At 41.2% G+C, this 17,884-nt stretch overlaps 2 protein-coding genes and 1 long non-coding RNA gene across 3 annotated transcripts in view; 2 read left to right on the top strand and 1 right to left on the bottom strand.

Moving 5' to 3' along the window:
* Positions 1–847: 847 nt before the first annotated feature.
* LOC138961970 (5-methylcytosine rRNA methyltransferase NSUN4-like) lies at positions 848–9,172 on the bottom strand. Its single transcript, XM_070333653.1, has 6 exons — positions 8,953–9,172; positions 6,125–6,872; positions 5,547–5,684; positions 4,409–4,557; positions 3,884–4,008; positions 848–2,258 (listed from the first exon to the last, which is right to left on the bottom strand). Exons 1-6 carry the CDS (start codon positions 9,064–9,066, stop codon positions 1,982–1,984), a joined length of 1,551 nt encoding a protein of 516 aa, XP_070189754.1. The 5' UTR covers positions 9,067–9,172; the 3' UTR covers positions 848–1,981.
* The window catches only part of LOC138961973 (uncharacterized), a 109,871-nt gene continuing 94,268 nt past the window's right edge, over positions 2,282–17,884 (top strand). Inside the window, exon 1 of the long non-coding RNA XR_011454366.1 lies at positions 2,282–3,081. This is a non-coding gene — a long non-coding RNA (uncharacterized lncRNA). The remainder of the gene's footprint in view (positions 3,082–17,884) is intronic.
* LOC138961969 (uncharacterized) overlaps positions 6,296–17,884 on the top strand; it is a 16,595-nt gene continuing 5,006 nt past the window's right edge. The window contains exons 1-6 of the mRNA XM_070333651.1: positions 6,296–6,369; positions 9,350–9,431; positions 13,875–13,948; positions 15,615–15,746; positions 17,019–17,103; positions 17,484–17,589. Of these exons, the coding sequence (XP_070189752.1) occupies positions 6,328–6,369; positions 9,350–9,431; positions 13,875–13,948; positions 15,615–15,746; positions 17,019–17,103; positions 17,484–17,589 (521 nt within the window). The 5' untranslated portion in view covers positions 6,296–6,327. The remainder of the gene's footprint in view (positions 6,370–9,349; positions 9,432–13,874; positions 13,949–15,614; positions 15,747–17,018; positions 17,104–17,483; positions 17,590–17,884) is intronic.

The following is a 17,884-nucleotide window of genomic DNA, read 5'->3' as shown; positions in this document are numbered from 1 at the left end:
AATATTGGAGGGGCCAATCACTAGCGAGGGGTCAGTCAGAAACACGTGGAAACAAGCACATGTTTCCCTCATACCCCTCGCTTGTGATTGGCCTCTCCAATATTCGAACGAGGTTTGTCAAGAAAAGGTCACTCTTCCATAACCCATACAAACCCAACAGAGTTATTCAAAAAATCTTCGATTGGCTGATGATTTGCAAGCACACGATTGTAGTAATTCTACTATGAATACATACAGTGTTATAGAAATAATTTTTATGTCGCAGTGCACCTCTCCTCCCTCCGTGTCCCATCCGTCCATCGTCTTGGTCATTTTGCATTAGGTTTACATGTATTTGTGTGCAGCCTCCTGAGTGCAAGGTCTAATTGTGGCTCTACATGTTTCACTTTCAAGCTGTGCAATGTTGTGTGCAATCGCAAAATTTCATTGCATAAGTATCAGTTGCTTTCTGTCACCTGCAGGATAATTTTCTAAAATGGAAAAAAACTCCTGTAGATTTTTGTTTTGATTTTCACTGCATGTATTGGGAGGCATTTTTGAGAAGCAGTTGCTACAAATGCAAGCATGAAGAAGTATTAACAAACTGGTATTCTACTTTGGATAACCAGCAAGGGCTGCGATGTGCATTTATTATAATTTACGTACCAGCTGCTCATTCTCACCTCATACATTAGCTGCATTAAATAACTGATGAAGGAGACAAAATTGACTACGTCCCAATTAGCCCAATAGGTTGAAGGGACAAGAACAAATAACAAACATACGTCAGTAAATATGATGTCAGTTGTTTGTTCTTCTATACAAGCGCTTTATCTCACGAGATTTTTTTCCTTGAAAAGTTAAGCCTCATTACGTCATTTCTTCTTGTTTCACATACTATGTTCTGCAGGCATGGCTGTGCATCATTTTCCGTCCATTTTTAGGCACAAAGAAGGTGTTTATCTTTGAGAATGTGTGATTATTGCATGTGGTTGCTCAAAGAAAAAATAAAAGATTCTGTGAACATAACAATAATGTGCTTTTGTATGCTGTGAGCCAATACCAAAGTTCAAAAGGTCTGAACACCTGCCCCCTCGTTAAGACTTTGATATGTCTGAGATAATCAGGTCTATTAGGAAAGGAGGGAGTCTTAATATGGAGGTAAATTTACGTAGGTTTTGAACAGGAAATTTGAACAAGCAAAGTCTCTCCCCCCCCCTCTCTCTCTCTCTCTCTCTCAACTGAAAGTAACTAAAGATTTGAAACTTTCTTTCTTTATTTGGTGTTTAACGTCGTTTTCAACCACGAAGGGTTATATCGCGACGGGGAAGATGGAATAGAGCCACTTGTCAATTGTTTCTTGTTCACTAATCAAAAATTTGCTCCATGGATCCAGGGGCTTACAACGTAGTACAATATATTACCTTACTGGGAGAATGCAAGTTTCCAGTACAAAGAACTTAACATTTCTTACATACTGCTTGACTAAAATCTTTACAAAATTTGACTATATTCTATACAAGAAACACTTAACAAGGGTAAAAGGAGAAACAGAATCCGTTGGTCGCCTCTTACGACATGCTGGGGAGCATCGGGTAAATTCTTTCTTGTCCCAACCAATATGGGACTCCCCCTAGCCCGCGGGGGGTAAGATTTGAAACAGAACCGTTTTTTGACAGCAGATTTTAATATATCTTCAGCTGAAAGTGCTTAATCACCAAATACACACCAAAAACTGCATGTCAGAAACAAAATAAAATACATGTTATAAACATGTCAAAATGACTGAACCAAATTTTAAAAGTTCTGTGCTGTTGAACTGCACCACATAAACAACACAAGATAATTGTTTTTGATATCTCTTTTGCCTTAATAACACGCACGCACAAAATCACTCGTGTATGCCCATACATGTGTACACACATGCAACCACACACAAAGACATGCATACACATATACATACGCACACATACCGGAATCAAATTCATTCAAGATTGAAAATCTACTGTAATCTCCTCAGCTTGCAGAAGTACATTGGTCCAAAGTTACTGGTCAGCGAAGGCAAAACTAGTTGACCCAGTCTGGTGCCAGAGTGAAACTTAAACGTTGAACTGAACGCTTCTTTCAGAGGAGAAAGATCCTCGACAGCAACGTCGATGGTGGATGTTTCCCACAATTCTTCCACGGCGGCTTGCACGACTCCGTCGTTCTGGACAGCTGCCAGGGTGCAGGTGGAGTATACCACGGAGCCACCAGGCTTGCAAGACCTGATGCCAGCCCTAAAAAAAAAGAATTATGTGTCATGGAGTTTTCATTTTTGACTCACATGCGAAGCAAAAGTGAGTCTATGTACTCACCCGAGTCGTCCGTCCGTCCGTCCGTCCGGAAAACTTTAACGTTGGATATTTCTTGGACACTATTCAGTCTATCAGTACCAAATTTGGCAAGATAGTGTATGATGACAAGGCCCCAAAAAACATACAAAGCATCTTGACCTTGCTTCAAGGTTAAGGTCGCAGGGGCCATAAATGTTGTCTAAAAAATTTTTCACATTTTTCCCATTTTCTCTGAAGTTTTTGAGATTCAATACCTCACCTATATATGATATATAGGGCAAAGTAAGCCCCATCTTTTGATACCAGTTTGGTTTACCTTGCTTCAAGGTCAAGGTCACAGGAGCTCTTCAAAGTTGGATTGTATACATATTTTGAAGTGACCTTGACCCTGAACTATGGAAGATAACTGTTTCAAACTTAAAAATTATGTGGGGCACATGTTATGCTTTCATCATGAGACACATTTGGTCACATATGATCAAGGTCAAGGTCACTTTGACCCTTATGAAATATGACCAAAATAAGGTAGTGAACCACTAAAAGTGACCATATCTCATGGTAGAAAGAGCCAATAAGCACCATTGTACTTCCTATGTCTTGAATTAACAGCTTTGTGTTGCATGACCTTGGATGACCTTGACCTTGGGTCAAGGTCACATGTATTTTGGTAGGAAAAATGTGTAAAGCAGTTCTTAGTGTATGATGTCATTGCTAGGTTTAGTTATTTGACCTTGACCCTGAAGGTCAAGGTCATGTAAAGGTCAAGGTCAAGCATGTGAGTCGTATGGGCTTTGCCCTTCTTGTTTTCTTTTCCTTTTGGAAAAAAACAACCCCACTGAAAGTAGAAGTCAAACAACTATTAACTTATAACAAAAATATGCCTATGCAAAGATTGCCAACACACACACACTGATTAATGAAAACTATTATCTTTTACTGACAAAATCTGAAACTGTTCCATGCCACAGAACTGGTAATTATCTCTATCATTTCTCGTTTTATTACTGCAGCATTTTCAATTGTTCAAGCCAACTGGTAGTTCAGATAGTATAACCTTGGTGATTGTCCCTATTGTAGCCAAATATGATCCCCTAATTCCTCAGAGAGGCAGAAAAAAAACCTCAACCCCAACTCCCCACCCCTCTTAATCTTCACTGTGCTTCCTGGGTCATGGATGACCCAGATCCTCACGAAAGTGTCTGTATCTCTGAAACTATTGGGAGTTTTGAATAGAGACTTCATATAATCCCCAAACACCATAGACCCTTCGTATCGACCAATTTTTAAAGGATTATCTTTGTAAACAAACAAATAAACAATGACATCATTTGAACTGCACAGTTCGAATATTGTGGGTCGTGAACGACCCATGTGGAATTAAGGAAGGTATTTTATGGTGTTTATCCCTATTCGGATGGCGTGGGTCGTGTACGACCCATACTTTTTACGTTGAATCCTTCTTTAGAAAGTATGGGTCGTACACGACCCTCATCATTCAGATTGTGTAGTCCAAATAAAACACACACACACACAAAGACAAAGAAAGCGAGAAGTGATAGTGCACTGACAGCAATAGATCTTTCTGTAGGGTGGTCATCTGCAGACGCTCCTTGGTGCGGCCAGGTTTGAACAGGTTGTTTTCATCCTCCAGGAGTACATGACGATCAGTGTTGCACGGAACATCCACAAGCACCTGTGAGAACAGAAGCAACATAATATTGGTTTTTTGTGTTTTTTTCCCTGTAGTTTGGCATGCGTGCGTGTGTGTGTGTGTGTGTGTGTGATGCATGTCTGTGTGAGGTCTGCCTCTGTGTGTGTGTGTCTGTAGCTGTGTTTACGTGACTTCTTTTTTTTTTTTTTTAAATCCCCATACATTGGCAGTCCCATGGCACCTTTAAAAGATTCAACAAGCACTGTTTGAGTGTACTCATTGTGGAGACTGATAAGGAAAGCTGAGTTTTGGATTGTCCATACACACAACAATCCTACCATTCCACAATGTAAACCACAATCTGACACATCATTTTCCACCATGTAAAGCGGGATCCCTTAGTATATGCAGATATCACATATACTAAGTGAGAATTTCCTACCTTGCTGAAAACTGAATTGCTGAAACTCAGCCCAGTCCTCTCAGTGACTGTGGCGAACTCGGAAAGCAGGTCTTGGGGAAAGTAGCTCTTGAGGACAGTCTTCAGTCTTCGTAGCCTTGACTGAGACACGTCATTGCTGGTTAGGTGACCTGGGGAGAAAAAAGTGGAGCCAATGCAATAGAAAATGGCAGGTACAGTGGTGCCGTATTGATCTTGTTACCATGCAGTTCCAGAAATTAAAACGCAAATAACTTTTCCTTGAAATAAATTCTTTAGAAGCATCAGAAAAGAGTGACCCAGAATGATAGCACACAAACAATAGAAAATAAGATGAACAGATCACTATTTGAAATAATGGTTAAAAAATGTCCTTTAAAGGTGGTCGTCTACATTTTTGCTTTTTTTCAATAATCTTATGGTTAGATTTCACTAAAAAGTTATGTCAGATGATGAATGAACCATGGGGAAAAAAGTTATAGAAAAAAAAATATATGTAAAAAAAGATTTTATTTTTGGGTAGCGTGACTCACGCTTCCAATATTTTGTTTTCTGTTTGCTGAGAACATGTGCTTTGCCTAAAAATACTGACCAATCAAATTCATGTCACTATGCTTATAGCCACGCCCAAACAAGTGCAGCAACAGTTTGACACTGGAGTGCTGTCCACGCTTATTTTTAAACGCACGAAATGCACGGGATTTGAGAGGAGTTTTGCGCTTGGCATTTTCCAAATAAGGATATCCTACTATGAGTACTACGCTGGAATACTACAATGAATTTTTAAACGGCTACACTGGCTTCGTCTTTCCTGATCGAAAGGGGGTGTATTGTTGATATCTGTAGATAATAGACTCTGCATTTTAATGGTCAAATGGCGATTTCGGTATAAAAATGTAGACAAGGACCTTTAAAGGAGAAAGCACAGAGCAACAAATTGTTTCATCTATAAGTAATGTACATCCGATTACAATCAATAACATTGCACATTTTTTTGTTTTTTTGTTTTTGGGCAGATCTAATTTATTACATGAATAGGTTTTCAGTTGAACTTAGTTCAGTTGTGCAATACTATCATATGCACATACACACTACAGTGTTCATGCTGCAGTACAGGTATCATTGAAAACAGTGTAATTACCTCCCTGTGAAATAATGATCTGCAACATGGCCAGAGTTTTGCCCCCTGGTGCAGCACAAAGGTCAAGGACGTTGTCATGGGGACGAAGGTCAAGTGCAAGGACAGGCAAGATTGAAGCCCCGTCTAACAGATAGTAATCTAGGGGGAAAAATAAACGATCAATGAATGTACAAAGATCACAATACACTTTGAAGTATGTTTGCTGACTATCTATATATATCTGTCTGTTTTCTGCATGATTGCATCATGCATGGATTCAGATCTGCATTAAATCGGTGGTATTAATCAATGTTTCTATTTACACATGCTTTTACAAAGGACAACATGCTTTTTTAAAAGTACCTACATGTACCAGGGTTTTCAGAACAGAAAGATTCTAAACTCATTTTTTAGATACACAATTGGTTCAAAAGGAGATCTTACTCTACAAGTATCTCAACAATTACCCTCAACCAAAAATCCCTATCCGAGTCTTTTCCATGCATTCTTACCAATCTTTTTAACCATCTTTATCTGTGTAGCTTTATTTGTACCTTGTATATATATATTTGGTGCATCCAAAGTTTCAGAACACTTACTCAAAAGATTTGCTGCATCAGCTTTTGGCATAGGAAAGTCCGACACATCACCACGTGGGAACGCCATCACTCGCAAAGATAGCGGCAACGACGGATGTTGCCCGGGCAACACTGAGACGGAAACTGGACGCTCCTGATACGTGCTTTGCGAGAACTCTGCTTGACGCAGTTCCTCCCTCTCAGAAAATACCTGCTGTGTGGGCATGAAGTGTTGTAGGTCTGTGCTGTTGTACATTGCATCTGGCGTAAGTATGTTTCCCATGCCGTCAAGATCTTTGCGTTCTTCACTATACCCCACGTCCATGTTAGATGTATGATGTTCAGGCTCTGTCTGTTTTTTGTTCATTGTGGTTTGACTTAATCCTGAAGAAGAGCTTTCAGTTAACCCTGCTTCCTTGCTCTCAAGACTGGTTGTATCTGATTCAGAGGAGGGTTCAACATCCAAAATCACATTCCTCTCATCCTGTTCTGGAATCATTGTCTGTGGTGCATTTTTAGCATTTTCCTTCAAAATAGTTTTGTGCACAGTCTTGGCAGCATCCCTGATCAAGTCCCTGGTTCCTAACTCAGCCAGGTTTTGGCTCCAGATTTCTGCATCACTGGCATTGTTGATGATTGCAGCGTACTTGTTTAGTGACAGCAGAGAGACGCGGATTGACGGCCACTGTCGACCAAAGAGAGGTTTGTAGAAAGCATCAAAATGGTCCAAGGCAAGTTCACAGTTTGTTTTGCTGGCAAGGTTCACAGCCTGAAAAAAAAGCCATTTCATGGGTTACTTGGGATGCTTGCTTGCTCAAATCTGTAACTGCATAGTGCTTTTTCAATAATAATTAAGTAGAAGTGCAAAGCCAAGACACTGCATATATATATATACCTCCAGCGAAGGACACATCTCTCTCTCTCTCTCTCTCTCTCTCTCTCTCTCTCTCTCTCTCTCTCTCTCTCTCTCTCTCGCCCTCTCCACATTTGTTTTCTCCCTTTTGTTATTAGTTGTTTTGGATGTTTATATGCAATGCATTATTGCAACTATGCTGCAATTTCCAAACTATATTGTTTTTCCCATTTTTGAATGTGTATACAAAACCATAACCCTTTTCTTATTACTATTTACATTATGTACGTCTGTAAGTAACAATAACCTTGTCAATTTTACTATCTATATTATGTGCGTCTGTATTAAGTGTTTGTATAAGGGACAGGTTGTAAGATTAGGCTTTGCCTAAAACCTCTATCCTTTGGTAATAAAGTTCAGTTTCAGTTTCAGTTTCAGTTTCTCTCTCTCGCTCTCTCTCTCTCTTTCTCTCTGTCCATCTATCTGTCTGTCTGTCTGTCTCTCTGTCTCTCTCTTTGTCTGTCTCTTTGTCTGTCTCTCTCTGTCTCTGTCTGTCTGTCTGTCTCTCTCACCCACACACACACACACACTCACACACACGCACACGCACACACACATTCACATACACACACACGCTCGCACACACACATCCACACAACTACGCACTCACACACACACACACCACACACAAACACTTATACACACACTCTCACTCACACACATGCTCATAGTCAGACAGACATCCACACACCCTTACATACACACACACACGAGCACACACAAAGCACACACACATGCTCTCTTTTCCCTCTCTCTCAAGATTATAAACACACACACTCACACACCATTCATGTACACAAAACACACACTCACACGCATATATATACACAGACACACACACTATAGGCTACACGCTCTCTTGTTCTCTCTCTCTCTCTCTCTCTCTCTCACATACTCCCGTGCGCGCGTACACACACACACACACACACACACACACACACACACACACACACACACACACACACACACACACACACACACACACACACTCACACACACACTAGTCTTGTGCACATAAACATGCAAACACACACACACCACACGCGTGAGAGAAAGGTCCTAGATAGGGGATGACGCCACCTTGCATTGACGTAAAAACTTTGTGACGTACGTCGTCTACTAGCGCGAGCATAATTGGTCTCCAAAATTCTACCCTAACAAAGTGGCCCTGGGTGGCGTTGGATCAAAAATCGAAGAATTGGTCAGCACCCACCGTATTTTAGTAAGTATGTTCCCAATTTTTGGTGAACTTCCATCCCCAACTGTAGCCCCATTTAGGGCTAAAAAAATCCTTCTTTATCATATATATTATCGGCATGAATATTTCTTAAGTCTATTACAGTATAGCGTCAGTGGAATACCTCCAGCTTCGCTGGGATAACTCGACACAGGCAAAATATAGGAAAGTTCTACAAAACTTGTTATGCCTCATGGTCAAAGTTGTGTACATGTATATTTTAATCCTTACTGTTGCACACTTCAACAAAGAACGCCTTGGCCACACACATACAGCGAAGAGAGAGAGAGAGAGAGAGAGAGAGAGAGAGAGAGAGAGAGAGAGAGAGAAAGAGAGAGAGAGAAAGAGAAAAAGAGAGAGAGAGAAACAGAAAGAGAGAGTGTGTGTGTGTGGGTGGGGGGGTTGTCCCCATGACCATGTGTCTCTCTGTAGCTGCATGGAATAGACTCACAAGCAATCTCACAAACAATTAATGAATTATGAACATAAACAAATGAATAAATACATTACATTTTAAAGATAGTTTGGTAAGTGTTTTTGTCCACTTGTTTCCATGGTTATATATTGATGCCGACTGCCTGCTGATTTGCTTGTGTGTTTATTTTTTTTGTTCATCTGGCTACTTGACCAGTTGGTGAGTTGGCTAACATGGTGTTGTTGTTGTGTCGTTTTAAGCTTTAAAAGTATAACAGCAGTTACCCATTTCTTCTTGTATCTGTAACGTTTTTGCAGTGCAAGACAGCATCGCAGGCTTCTGTGTGCAGTGTTAACAGTCTTCAGAATAGACGACACATTCGCCGCTAAAGCTGCCATGTTCGATCTCTTTACACGAGTGATGTACTCTCAAAGAGAGTGGCGTAAAATCAATAGTAACACATTTGTCCTTCAAAACAAACACACGTGTTTTTGGTCTGCTCTTCCCCCGGAACCGGATAATAGAGATACTGAAAATACAGCTGCTCTGATTGGTTACTGTAGAAACGTTTTCCCGGTAACGTCCAATCAATTTTTACATTTTTAGCTGAGGTGTTCCCAGTTGCGGAAGCCACGTAGAAGTGAGAGAACGATTACCAATACTTGCGGCCACTTTTTGCAGAGACGACGACGAGGAAAGCGAAGTGTTTGTGCGATATCAGAAGCAGACAAGATGCAAGGCCAATATAATATGCGAAGTCCAGGTAATTGGCACGAATCGTATCGATGAACAGTCAGAACACACTATATCGTCTTGTGCTAGTTCTGCAACTCTCTCTCTCTCTCTCTCTCTCTCTCTCTCTCTCGATCGTTGTAACATCATATTCAGTTTGATTTTGCCAAATGTTACTTGCTGCCAGTATCAAACCTTCACTTTTGCCGACCTTGGCAGTGTGTGTGTGTGTGTGTGTGTGTGTGTGTGTGTGTGTGTGTGTGTGTGTGTGTGTGTGTGTGTTACTGTTGGTGTTGGTGTTTGTGTGTGTGGTTTTGTGTGTATTATGTTTTTGTTGTCCCATTTTTAGAAGAATAGCGTGCTTAATTACTGCTGTAAGCTGTTTTGAAGGTCTCTGCATGGTTCGAGTATAAAATTCTGGCTATATTAGGATACCTATATTATCCTATTTGATTCCTGTGAAAAATTGGCATGATATGAACATCTGCGCTATTTCAGTATTTGTCAAACATTATGTATATATATACACTACTCACAAAAAGTTAAGGATCACTATGAGAAAACAGGTGCTCAATAAAATCAGTTCGCTACTGTTATTTATTTCTCAGTCAAACCAAATTGTTATGAATTATTGTTCAGCTGTAATTAAGTGGGCGATGTTCATGTTGTGTTTGTGGAAAAATTGCACGGGATTCTCTACTACTGAGCTTGGTAGCAAAAGAAAAAGCGGAAACTTGCGAAAAAGGACCTGCCCGAACACATTGCACAAGCCACATGGAAAAACCATTATGCACGTGCAAGCACTGCTGTTTATGTGTGAGATGCTGTCACTTGCTTGGCTTTTTGAGAAGACATACCATCAGTATTAGGCATTATCTAACAGTGACAATGCCTCCACGACGAAAATTGAACGAGTTTGAGAGAGGACGAGCTGTTGCATAGTTCCAAGATGGTGTCCCCAAGCGAGAAGTGGTCAGGCGACTTCACGTGTCCATCTCGGTCATTGTCAGACTGATTCAACGTTTCACAGCCACTGGGAGGGTCCAGGAAAGACGCAGACCTGGGCGACCAAAGAAGAAAACTCCACGTGAAGATCGTCTCATTGATTGACTATAAGCCTTGCAAACAAGAACAGCCTCTTCAAGCATTATTCGAAGGCAGCTGAGGGTGGCTACTAACACCAACATCAGCTAGCAGACCATACAGAATCACCTTCATGGGTTTAACCTCTGTTCTCGTCGCCCAGCTGTACGGCCACGCTGAACTCCAGCCCATAGGGCAGCACGCCGCGCCTTCTGAAGACATCACGTGAGGTGGACACATCAGCAATGGTCCCAGGTCCTGTTCAGTGATGAATCACGCTTCACCCTGAACCACAACGACGACCGACTGAGGGTCTGGAGGCGCCAAGGGGAACGCTACATTGACGCCACTGTCTAAAAAAAAGGTGGCCTTTGGTGGAGGTTCTGTAATGGTCTGGGGGGCCTTCAGCCTTCACCACAGAACACCCTTGTTTCATGTACAGGGTAACCTGACTGGCCTCCGATACCCGGATGAGATCCTTCGACCGCTGGCTGTGCCTACACTGCAGCAGATGGGATCGCAGGCTGTCTGCCAGGATGACAACGCTCGCCCCCACAGGGCAAGGGGGGTCAACGATGTCCTGCAGCAGTCTGGAGTCAACAGAATGGAGTGGCCAGCATGCAGTCTTGATCTCAACCCGATTGAGAACGTCTGGGATGAGTTGGATCACAAAGTGAGGAGCAACCACCCCCCTCCCAGGGATGCAATCCTGCACCTCTACCAGATGCTGCAGGCTGAGTGGCACTGGCGCTTCCACAGAGGATCTTCACCACCCTGGTCAACTCTATGAGGACTCGCTGCGTCGAGTGCCAGAACAGCCAGGGCGATTACACGCATTACTGAACTTTTGGGAGCATCTGAATGCCATGTCTTGTGATTTCAACGACTTTGTGAAATTAAATTTCGATATTTACACACTTTGATAAAATGTACAGACCAAACGATATATATAGAGAGAGAGACTCAGAGAGAGATCTATTTGAAAACAATAAAAGCATCTGTATGCCCGGGACAGTGTGAGGCGACAGGGTTATGGGTAGGTCAGACTCAGGCATATGATTCACACAACGCCTGGGGGACATCGGGTGATGTGGAGCTGAAATGGATGTAGGAATGATTATAATCAGAATTTTGTACTTGTCATGAATACTTGTTGCTTGGGGCGTTTGTAATGGCCAGAGAAGCAAATTAGATAATTGTCACATTATAATATAATACATATATATATGTATTACAGTGGCCAACATGGAAGTGAAATCAGGGACTATCTATAGCTGCTGGATGCTTAACAGTCTCGTATTAAATTTAAATATAATTCCTTGTGCTGATTTTGTGAACCTATTCAGTATTGGCAGCATCACTTTGTAGGCTTTAATCTTAATTTGCATGGAGGAATAAAAAAACTAAAACAAAAAACAGAACAAGAATAAATCCTCCAAAAAAGAGACAGCCAACATTTAATAATAAATAATAGAACAAGAATAGTTTGTTTATAGAACTGCTGCAGCACACCTGGTCTCGGCTAAAAAAAACTTGGTCAGCATAGCTGGGGAAGAAAGTGTTAATGCAGTGCCCAAGTGTAACATTTTAAGCGATTCTTAAAGGCACAGTAAGCCTCCTGTAAACCATAACATTAACAGATACTGTCAGGCTTTTACACACAGTACAAACACCCTCCCATTTGAACGCTCACCAAACGGGAACATCCTAGGTGCCCTCAGTAAAGAGCGAGCAATTTTCAAAGAATTTATTTTTGCGTGGTTTATCTTACCCCTGAGCCATCGTGAACCCGTGTGATCAAGTTTCACTTTTTCACAATGTAGTCGTCAGTAATTTGAATGCGAGACTCGCTGTGAGCTTATCTGCAAAAGCACGTTATTAAGTACCTCTGACTCATGCACAAAACAAACGGCTGTGGTTCACAAGAACTCTAGCGATGGCTTTTGACATTTCAGAGGAACTGGCGATAGGTAATATAAACCGTCGTCTGCTACGAGAACCACGACCTTGCGTGACCCTGCTTCCGGGCTTTTCTTTTTTCAAACTTTCAAAACTTCGAATTGTACTGATCTTGTCTTGATGAAAAAAGAATTCTTTTATGATTTAAGAATGTTTGTGTAACAAGCTGTCAATTTATTATTTAGATTTTAAAAGTTAGGTCTAGCGCCAAAACGCACAACGGTCCGATTGTCTCTGACACAATCCGCAAAATTAATTCTTTGAAAATTGCTCGCTCTTTACGTAGGGCACCTAGGATGTTCTCGTTTGGTGAGCGTTCAAATGGAAGGGTGTTTGTACTGTGTGTAATAGCCTGACAGTATCTGTGATGGATTACGGGAGGCTTACTGTGCCTTTAACCATTTGTTAAAGGCTGACATAGTCCTATTTAATTAGTTTAATTACTTCCAGGGCTTTTCCCATTGTTGCGGGGATGTATAAATTAAGCTTCCTTCAAAGTTTTAGGTTTGAAGTCCTTACCAATTACGAGAAATGATTAATTCTTTATTGCATTTTTAGCAACAGTTCTCCAGGACTTGGGCTATTTTTAGACCGTTGACGTCACATTTCGTAAACCAAAGATGGCGTTTGAGACTGTTCTGTTTACATTCGACACTATCAACACCACTTTGCAATACTGAAATAATTTTTTCTGTGTTCGAAAGCTACAGCCAATCGTTATTATATCCCCTTAGGTACAGTTTTATAACATAAATTTCAGAAGATTGGCACATGTAAACAATATGAATTAATTAATGAACGCTACGAATATGGCAGCCTTTAAGAGGGGCATAATAAATTGTTGCTGTGAAGATCCAGGGGTTGTGTTGGGCAGATTCTTCATATACACATCTGTCAGTGTTACACTGATGCTGTCAGTGTTTATACCTGTATTGTGTCCTTTTATCATCCAAGAATAGCGTGTATATTGCCCCAGGGCACTGAACTTATCAGCACCTATGAGGACTGATCTAGTTGACAGCTGGTGGAGATCGATAAGATAGACTCTACCTATTCAGGTATTGATTATGTCAGTGCTGGCAGTATAAATATGTATGACTATGAGGGAGTCTTTGGGATTTATTTGGCTTGGATTCTAATAGTATCTGTGTGTGCATGCGCCTGTTTGTGTGTGTTTGTGTGTGTGTGTGTGTGTGTGTGTGTGTGTGTGTGTGTGTGTGTGTGTGTGTGAACATGGGTGTGTGTGTGTGTTCATTCTCCTGTATGCTCCCGTGCTCCACGTGTTAATATCATAATTCATTTGCTCTCACTTTCGTATATATATATTTATTGATGAAAAGCCTTGTATGATATTGATAAACATAAAGCTTTTAGCTCAACAATTTGATTCAAGGTGCATTATATAACACATTGCTTTAAATCATACCCACAGCTGTGAAGCGACTGATGAAGGAAGCACAGGAGCTGAAAGAGCCCACAGAGCTGTATCACGCCCAACCCTTAGAGGTGAGATATTGGGGAGGTTTAGATTGTGGGTAGCTGTACAGAGCTGTATCACACCCAGCCCCTGGAGGTGAGTTATTAGGGAGGTTTAGATTGTGGGTAAATGTACAGAGCTGTATCCTGCCCAGCCCCCCCGGAGGTGAGTCATTAGGGAGGTTTATATTGAGGGTAGGTGTACAGAGCTGTATCTCACACAGGCCTGGAGGTGTGTTATTGGGGAGGTTTAGATTGTGGATAGCTGTACAGAGCTGTATTACACACAGGCCTGGAGGTGTGTTATTGGGGAGGTTTATATTGAGGGTAGGTGTACAGAGCTGTATCTCACACAGGCCTGGAGGTGTGTTATTGGGGAGGTTTAGATTGTGGATAATAATAATAATAATATTAATAAATGAGCATTTATATAGCACAACATCATAACTTTACAATTATGCTCTTTGCGCTTGACACATTTAAAATTAAAACACAGTTATAGCTGTACAGAGCTGTATCTCACACAGGCCTGGAGGTGTGTTATTGGGGAGGTTTAGATTGTGGATAGCTGTACAGAGCTGTATCACGCCCAGCCCCTGGAGGTGAGTTATTAGGGAGGTTTTGATTTGTAAATTGTTACATGTATTTGGAGCTGTGCAGCTGGCATTTGTTGTGCTGCTACTGTGCTAGAGTTGTTTATTTGCTGCCTGTCCAATTTTTTCTCTCATTATAATAATATAAATGAGTGAGATTTGGAAAGTCTTTCTTCTCTAATATTTTTGAATCAGCTGATAAACTTCATCTTCACTGTTTTGTGTTATCAGTTTTTCAATCCCGGAGCTAGATGGTTCTATTAGTGTTCTAAAGAATGAGAACAAGCAGAGAGACTATATATACACCATCACATTAAACTGTTCAAGTGAAACCAATGCAATGGGACCATACATTTTAAGTGTTCAGCGTGGCAGAACAAAACTATTTTGCTCAGCCATAGAAATACTGTCCTCATGAGCAACAGAGGGTTTCTACACATACAGTCCATTCAATTAGATTGTCATCGATAAGAAAGGATAGATTGAGTTGAAATAATTAACATTGTTAACATTCAGAGATACAGTGGTACCTGCGATGAAAGAACCCCATTGAGACCAAACAAAAGTGTCGCCACATTACAGGTGGTAGAATGGCTGAAATCCATAAGTAACGTGTACACACGCGTGTTTGTGTGTGTGTGTGTCTATTGTTTATTTTGATCTTATTGTGTGTTTATTCAGCCACAATGTAATTTCTCTATTGAAATGATAAAGTATTATTGTATTGAATTGTTTTGTAATGTGTTCAATAACTCACGACCGGCACAGTTGGCCTAGTGGTAAGGCATCCGCCCCGTGATCGGGAGGTCGTGGGTTCGAACCGCGGCCGGGTCATACCTAAGACTTTAAAATTGGCAATCTAGTGGCTGCTCCGCCTGGCGTCTGGCATTATGGGGTTAGTGCTAGGACTGGTTGGTCCGGTGTCAGAATAATGTGACTGGGTGAGACACGAAGCCTGTGCTGCGACTTCTGTCTTGTGTGTGGCGCACGTTATATATATGTCAAAGCAGCACCGCCCTGATATGGCCCTTCGTGGTCGGCTGGACGTTAAGCAAACAAACAAACAAAATAACTCACGCAGAGAGTTTTTTGTGTGCTCACAGGACAACCTGTTTGAATGGCACTTCACGCTGCGCGGACCTGAGGACAGTGAGTTTGACAATGGGATTTATCACGGTCGCATCATCCTGCCGCCAGAGTACCCCATGAAACCCCCCAGTATTATACTGCTGACGGTAAGTAACTACTGTTTGTTTGTTTTGTTTTTGTTGCGGTTTTTTCTCTCTTTGGTTTTGGGGGCCCGGTAGCTCAGTTGGTAGCTATAGAGCACTGGACTTGTGATCGGAAGATAGCAGGTTCGAATTCGGGCCGGGACGGACACGGGTCAACTTTATGTGCAGACCCAGAGACGGAAGCCATGTCCCACCCCCGTGTCATCACAATGGCACGTAAAAGACCTTGGTCATTCTGCCATAAGTGCAGGTGGCTGAATACACCTAAACACGCAGACACTTGGGTAGCGCGACTCCGTTGCTGCTAGCTTTCCACTGGGAGGAAGCGACCCGAATTTCCCAGCGATGGGACAATAAAGTAATGAAAATGAAAGAAAATGAAAATGAAATGAAAATGAAAATGAATGAACGCAAAGAAGTAGATTGTGAACAAGAATTAAGTTCATTCATGCACAGATAATTACAACAGATCACTTTCCCTTGAAAACATTGTGTAAACGAGGTATAGTTCCGTTGAAGGGCTTGAACCACAGGTACTTGACATGGGTGGTGCATGAGAGCTGGGGGTGGGTGCTTCTCCTGCCTAATCTGTCCACCGACAGAAAATGTTTCCATTCCCTTCCAAAGTAACTTTTGTTTGTTGATGTGTGTGGGCGGGGAGGGCTGTAGTTTATTTTGTAATTACCTCACCAGCATCTTGCATGTTAGATACATCGTCAATTTTGAGATCAGTTCATTATTTGTACCATAAGTGTTTGTCTGTCTACTGCCCACTGGGTTGATTTACTGTATATGTAACGTTTTCTTTTGTCAATAATTAAACGTTCAAATAACCTAAAAAGTTTGGTTTTGAATGTTGTAATGTTAGCACTAGCAGCTAGTCTGTTTGTTTTGGGATTTGTCTTTTTTATTGCATCTGATTTCTGTGATCAGCAACTGTTGGGTGGTGTGAGTGAGTCTGAGTTAATTACTGGCCTTTTGCCTTTAGGGGTGGGGTATGGGAAAGGGGACTGGCAAAAAGCTAAAGTCGAATGCATTAATTGTACTGTAGTGTTAGACTATTTCATCCACAGACAAAGAAACAGTTTCTAAACAAGAGAGACAGAGAGGGTGTGTGTGACCATGTGCGTGTGTGTGTGTGCATTCAAGTGTGCATGCGTGTGTGCGAGTGCGTGCGTGAGTGTTTACAAATTTGCAGTGGGTTGCAGTATGATTTAATGTTTTTATTGTGCCTGCCATTATGTAGTTTGTTTTATACTGTTTCTTTGTTTCCAGCCAAATGGCCGTTTTGAGATATTCAAGAAAATCTGCTTGAGTATATCTGGTCACCACCCAGAGTCCTGGCAGCCATCATGGTCAAGTGAGTGCATAGTTGCTTTTGTTTTTAACAGATAAAACTCTGATGTCAAATTGAAACATTTTTCATCAGTAAGAGGTCTTCAAAATACAGCACGTATAGTCCTTCGCATCATAAGAAAAAGATTAGCAAAATAACACGACTGAGGCATTATCTTTACATTGAAACAAAGCTGAGCTAATTAATAAAGCTTTACAGAAAAGTTTTACATTTCAGGTTTATGTTATTGTTTACATACATTAGTGCATAGTCACAGTAATTTAAAGTGAAGTAGTGCATATCATCAAAGCCGAAGCGTATTGTCTTATTATTGGATGATGTGACTCTAACAGAAGGCGCTCAAAGACAGTAAAACTAAAAGTGATCTTGATTTTACTTTACAGTTCGAACAGCCTTACTGGCCATCATTGGGTTTATGCCTACACATGGAGGTGGGGCCATTGGTTCTCTGGACTACACGCCTGAGGAACGCAAAGTTCTGGCCAAAAAGTAAGTAGATTGTGTGTTGTCTTGCGTGTTTCAAAGTTACATATTCATATATGTGTCTGTCTGTGCGTTTAGGTGTTGTGTTGGGTTTTGGGTCTTGTTTGGTAGGTTTGGTCAAGATCTAGCACAAAACAGTGAGTTCAAAATTACTCACAGCAGGTGTAAAGTGCATCATTATTAGAAGTATTCCATGTTGGTATTACAGTTTGTTACATCTTATATCTTCTGTCTTGTACCATACGCATTCCTGCGTGATGTTAATTTGACGTATTTATGTTGACAATGACATGGCTTTGTA

Source organism: Littorina saxatilis, linkage group LG3 (assembly GCF_037325665.1).
Source record: "Littorina saxatilis isolate snail1 linkage group LG3, US_GU_Lsax_2.0, whole genome shotgun sequence".
Classification (NCBI taxonomy): Eukaryota; Metazoa; Mollusca; class Gastropoda; order Littorinimorpha; family Littorinidae; genus Littorina; species Littorina saxatilis.
This window is presented reverse-complemented; position numbering and strand designations above follow the sequence as displayed.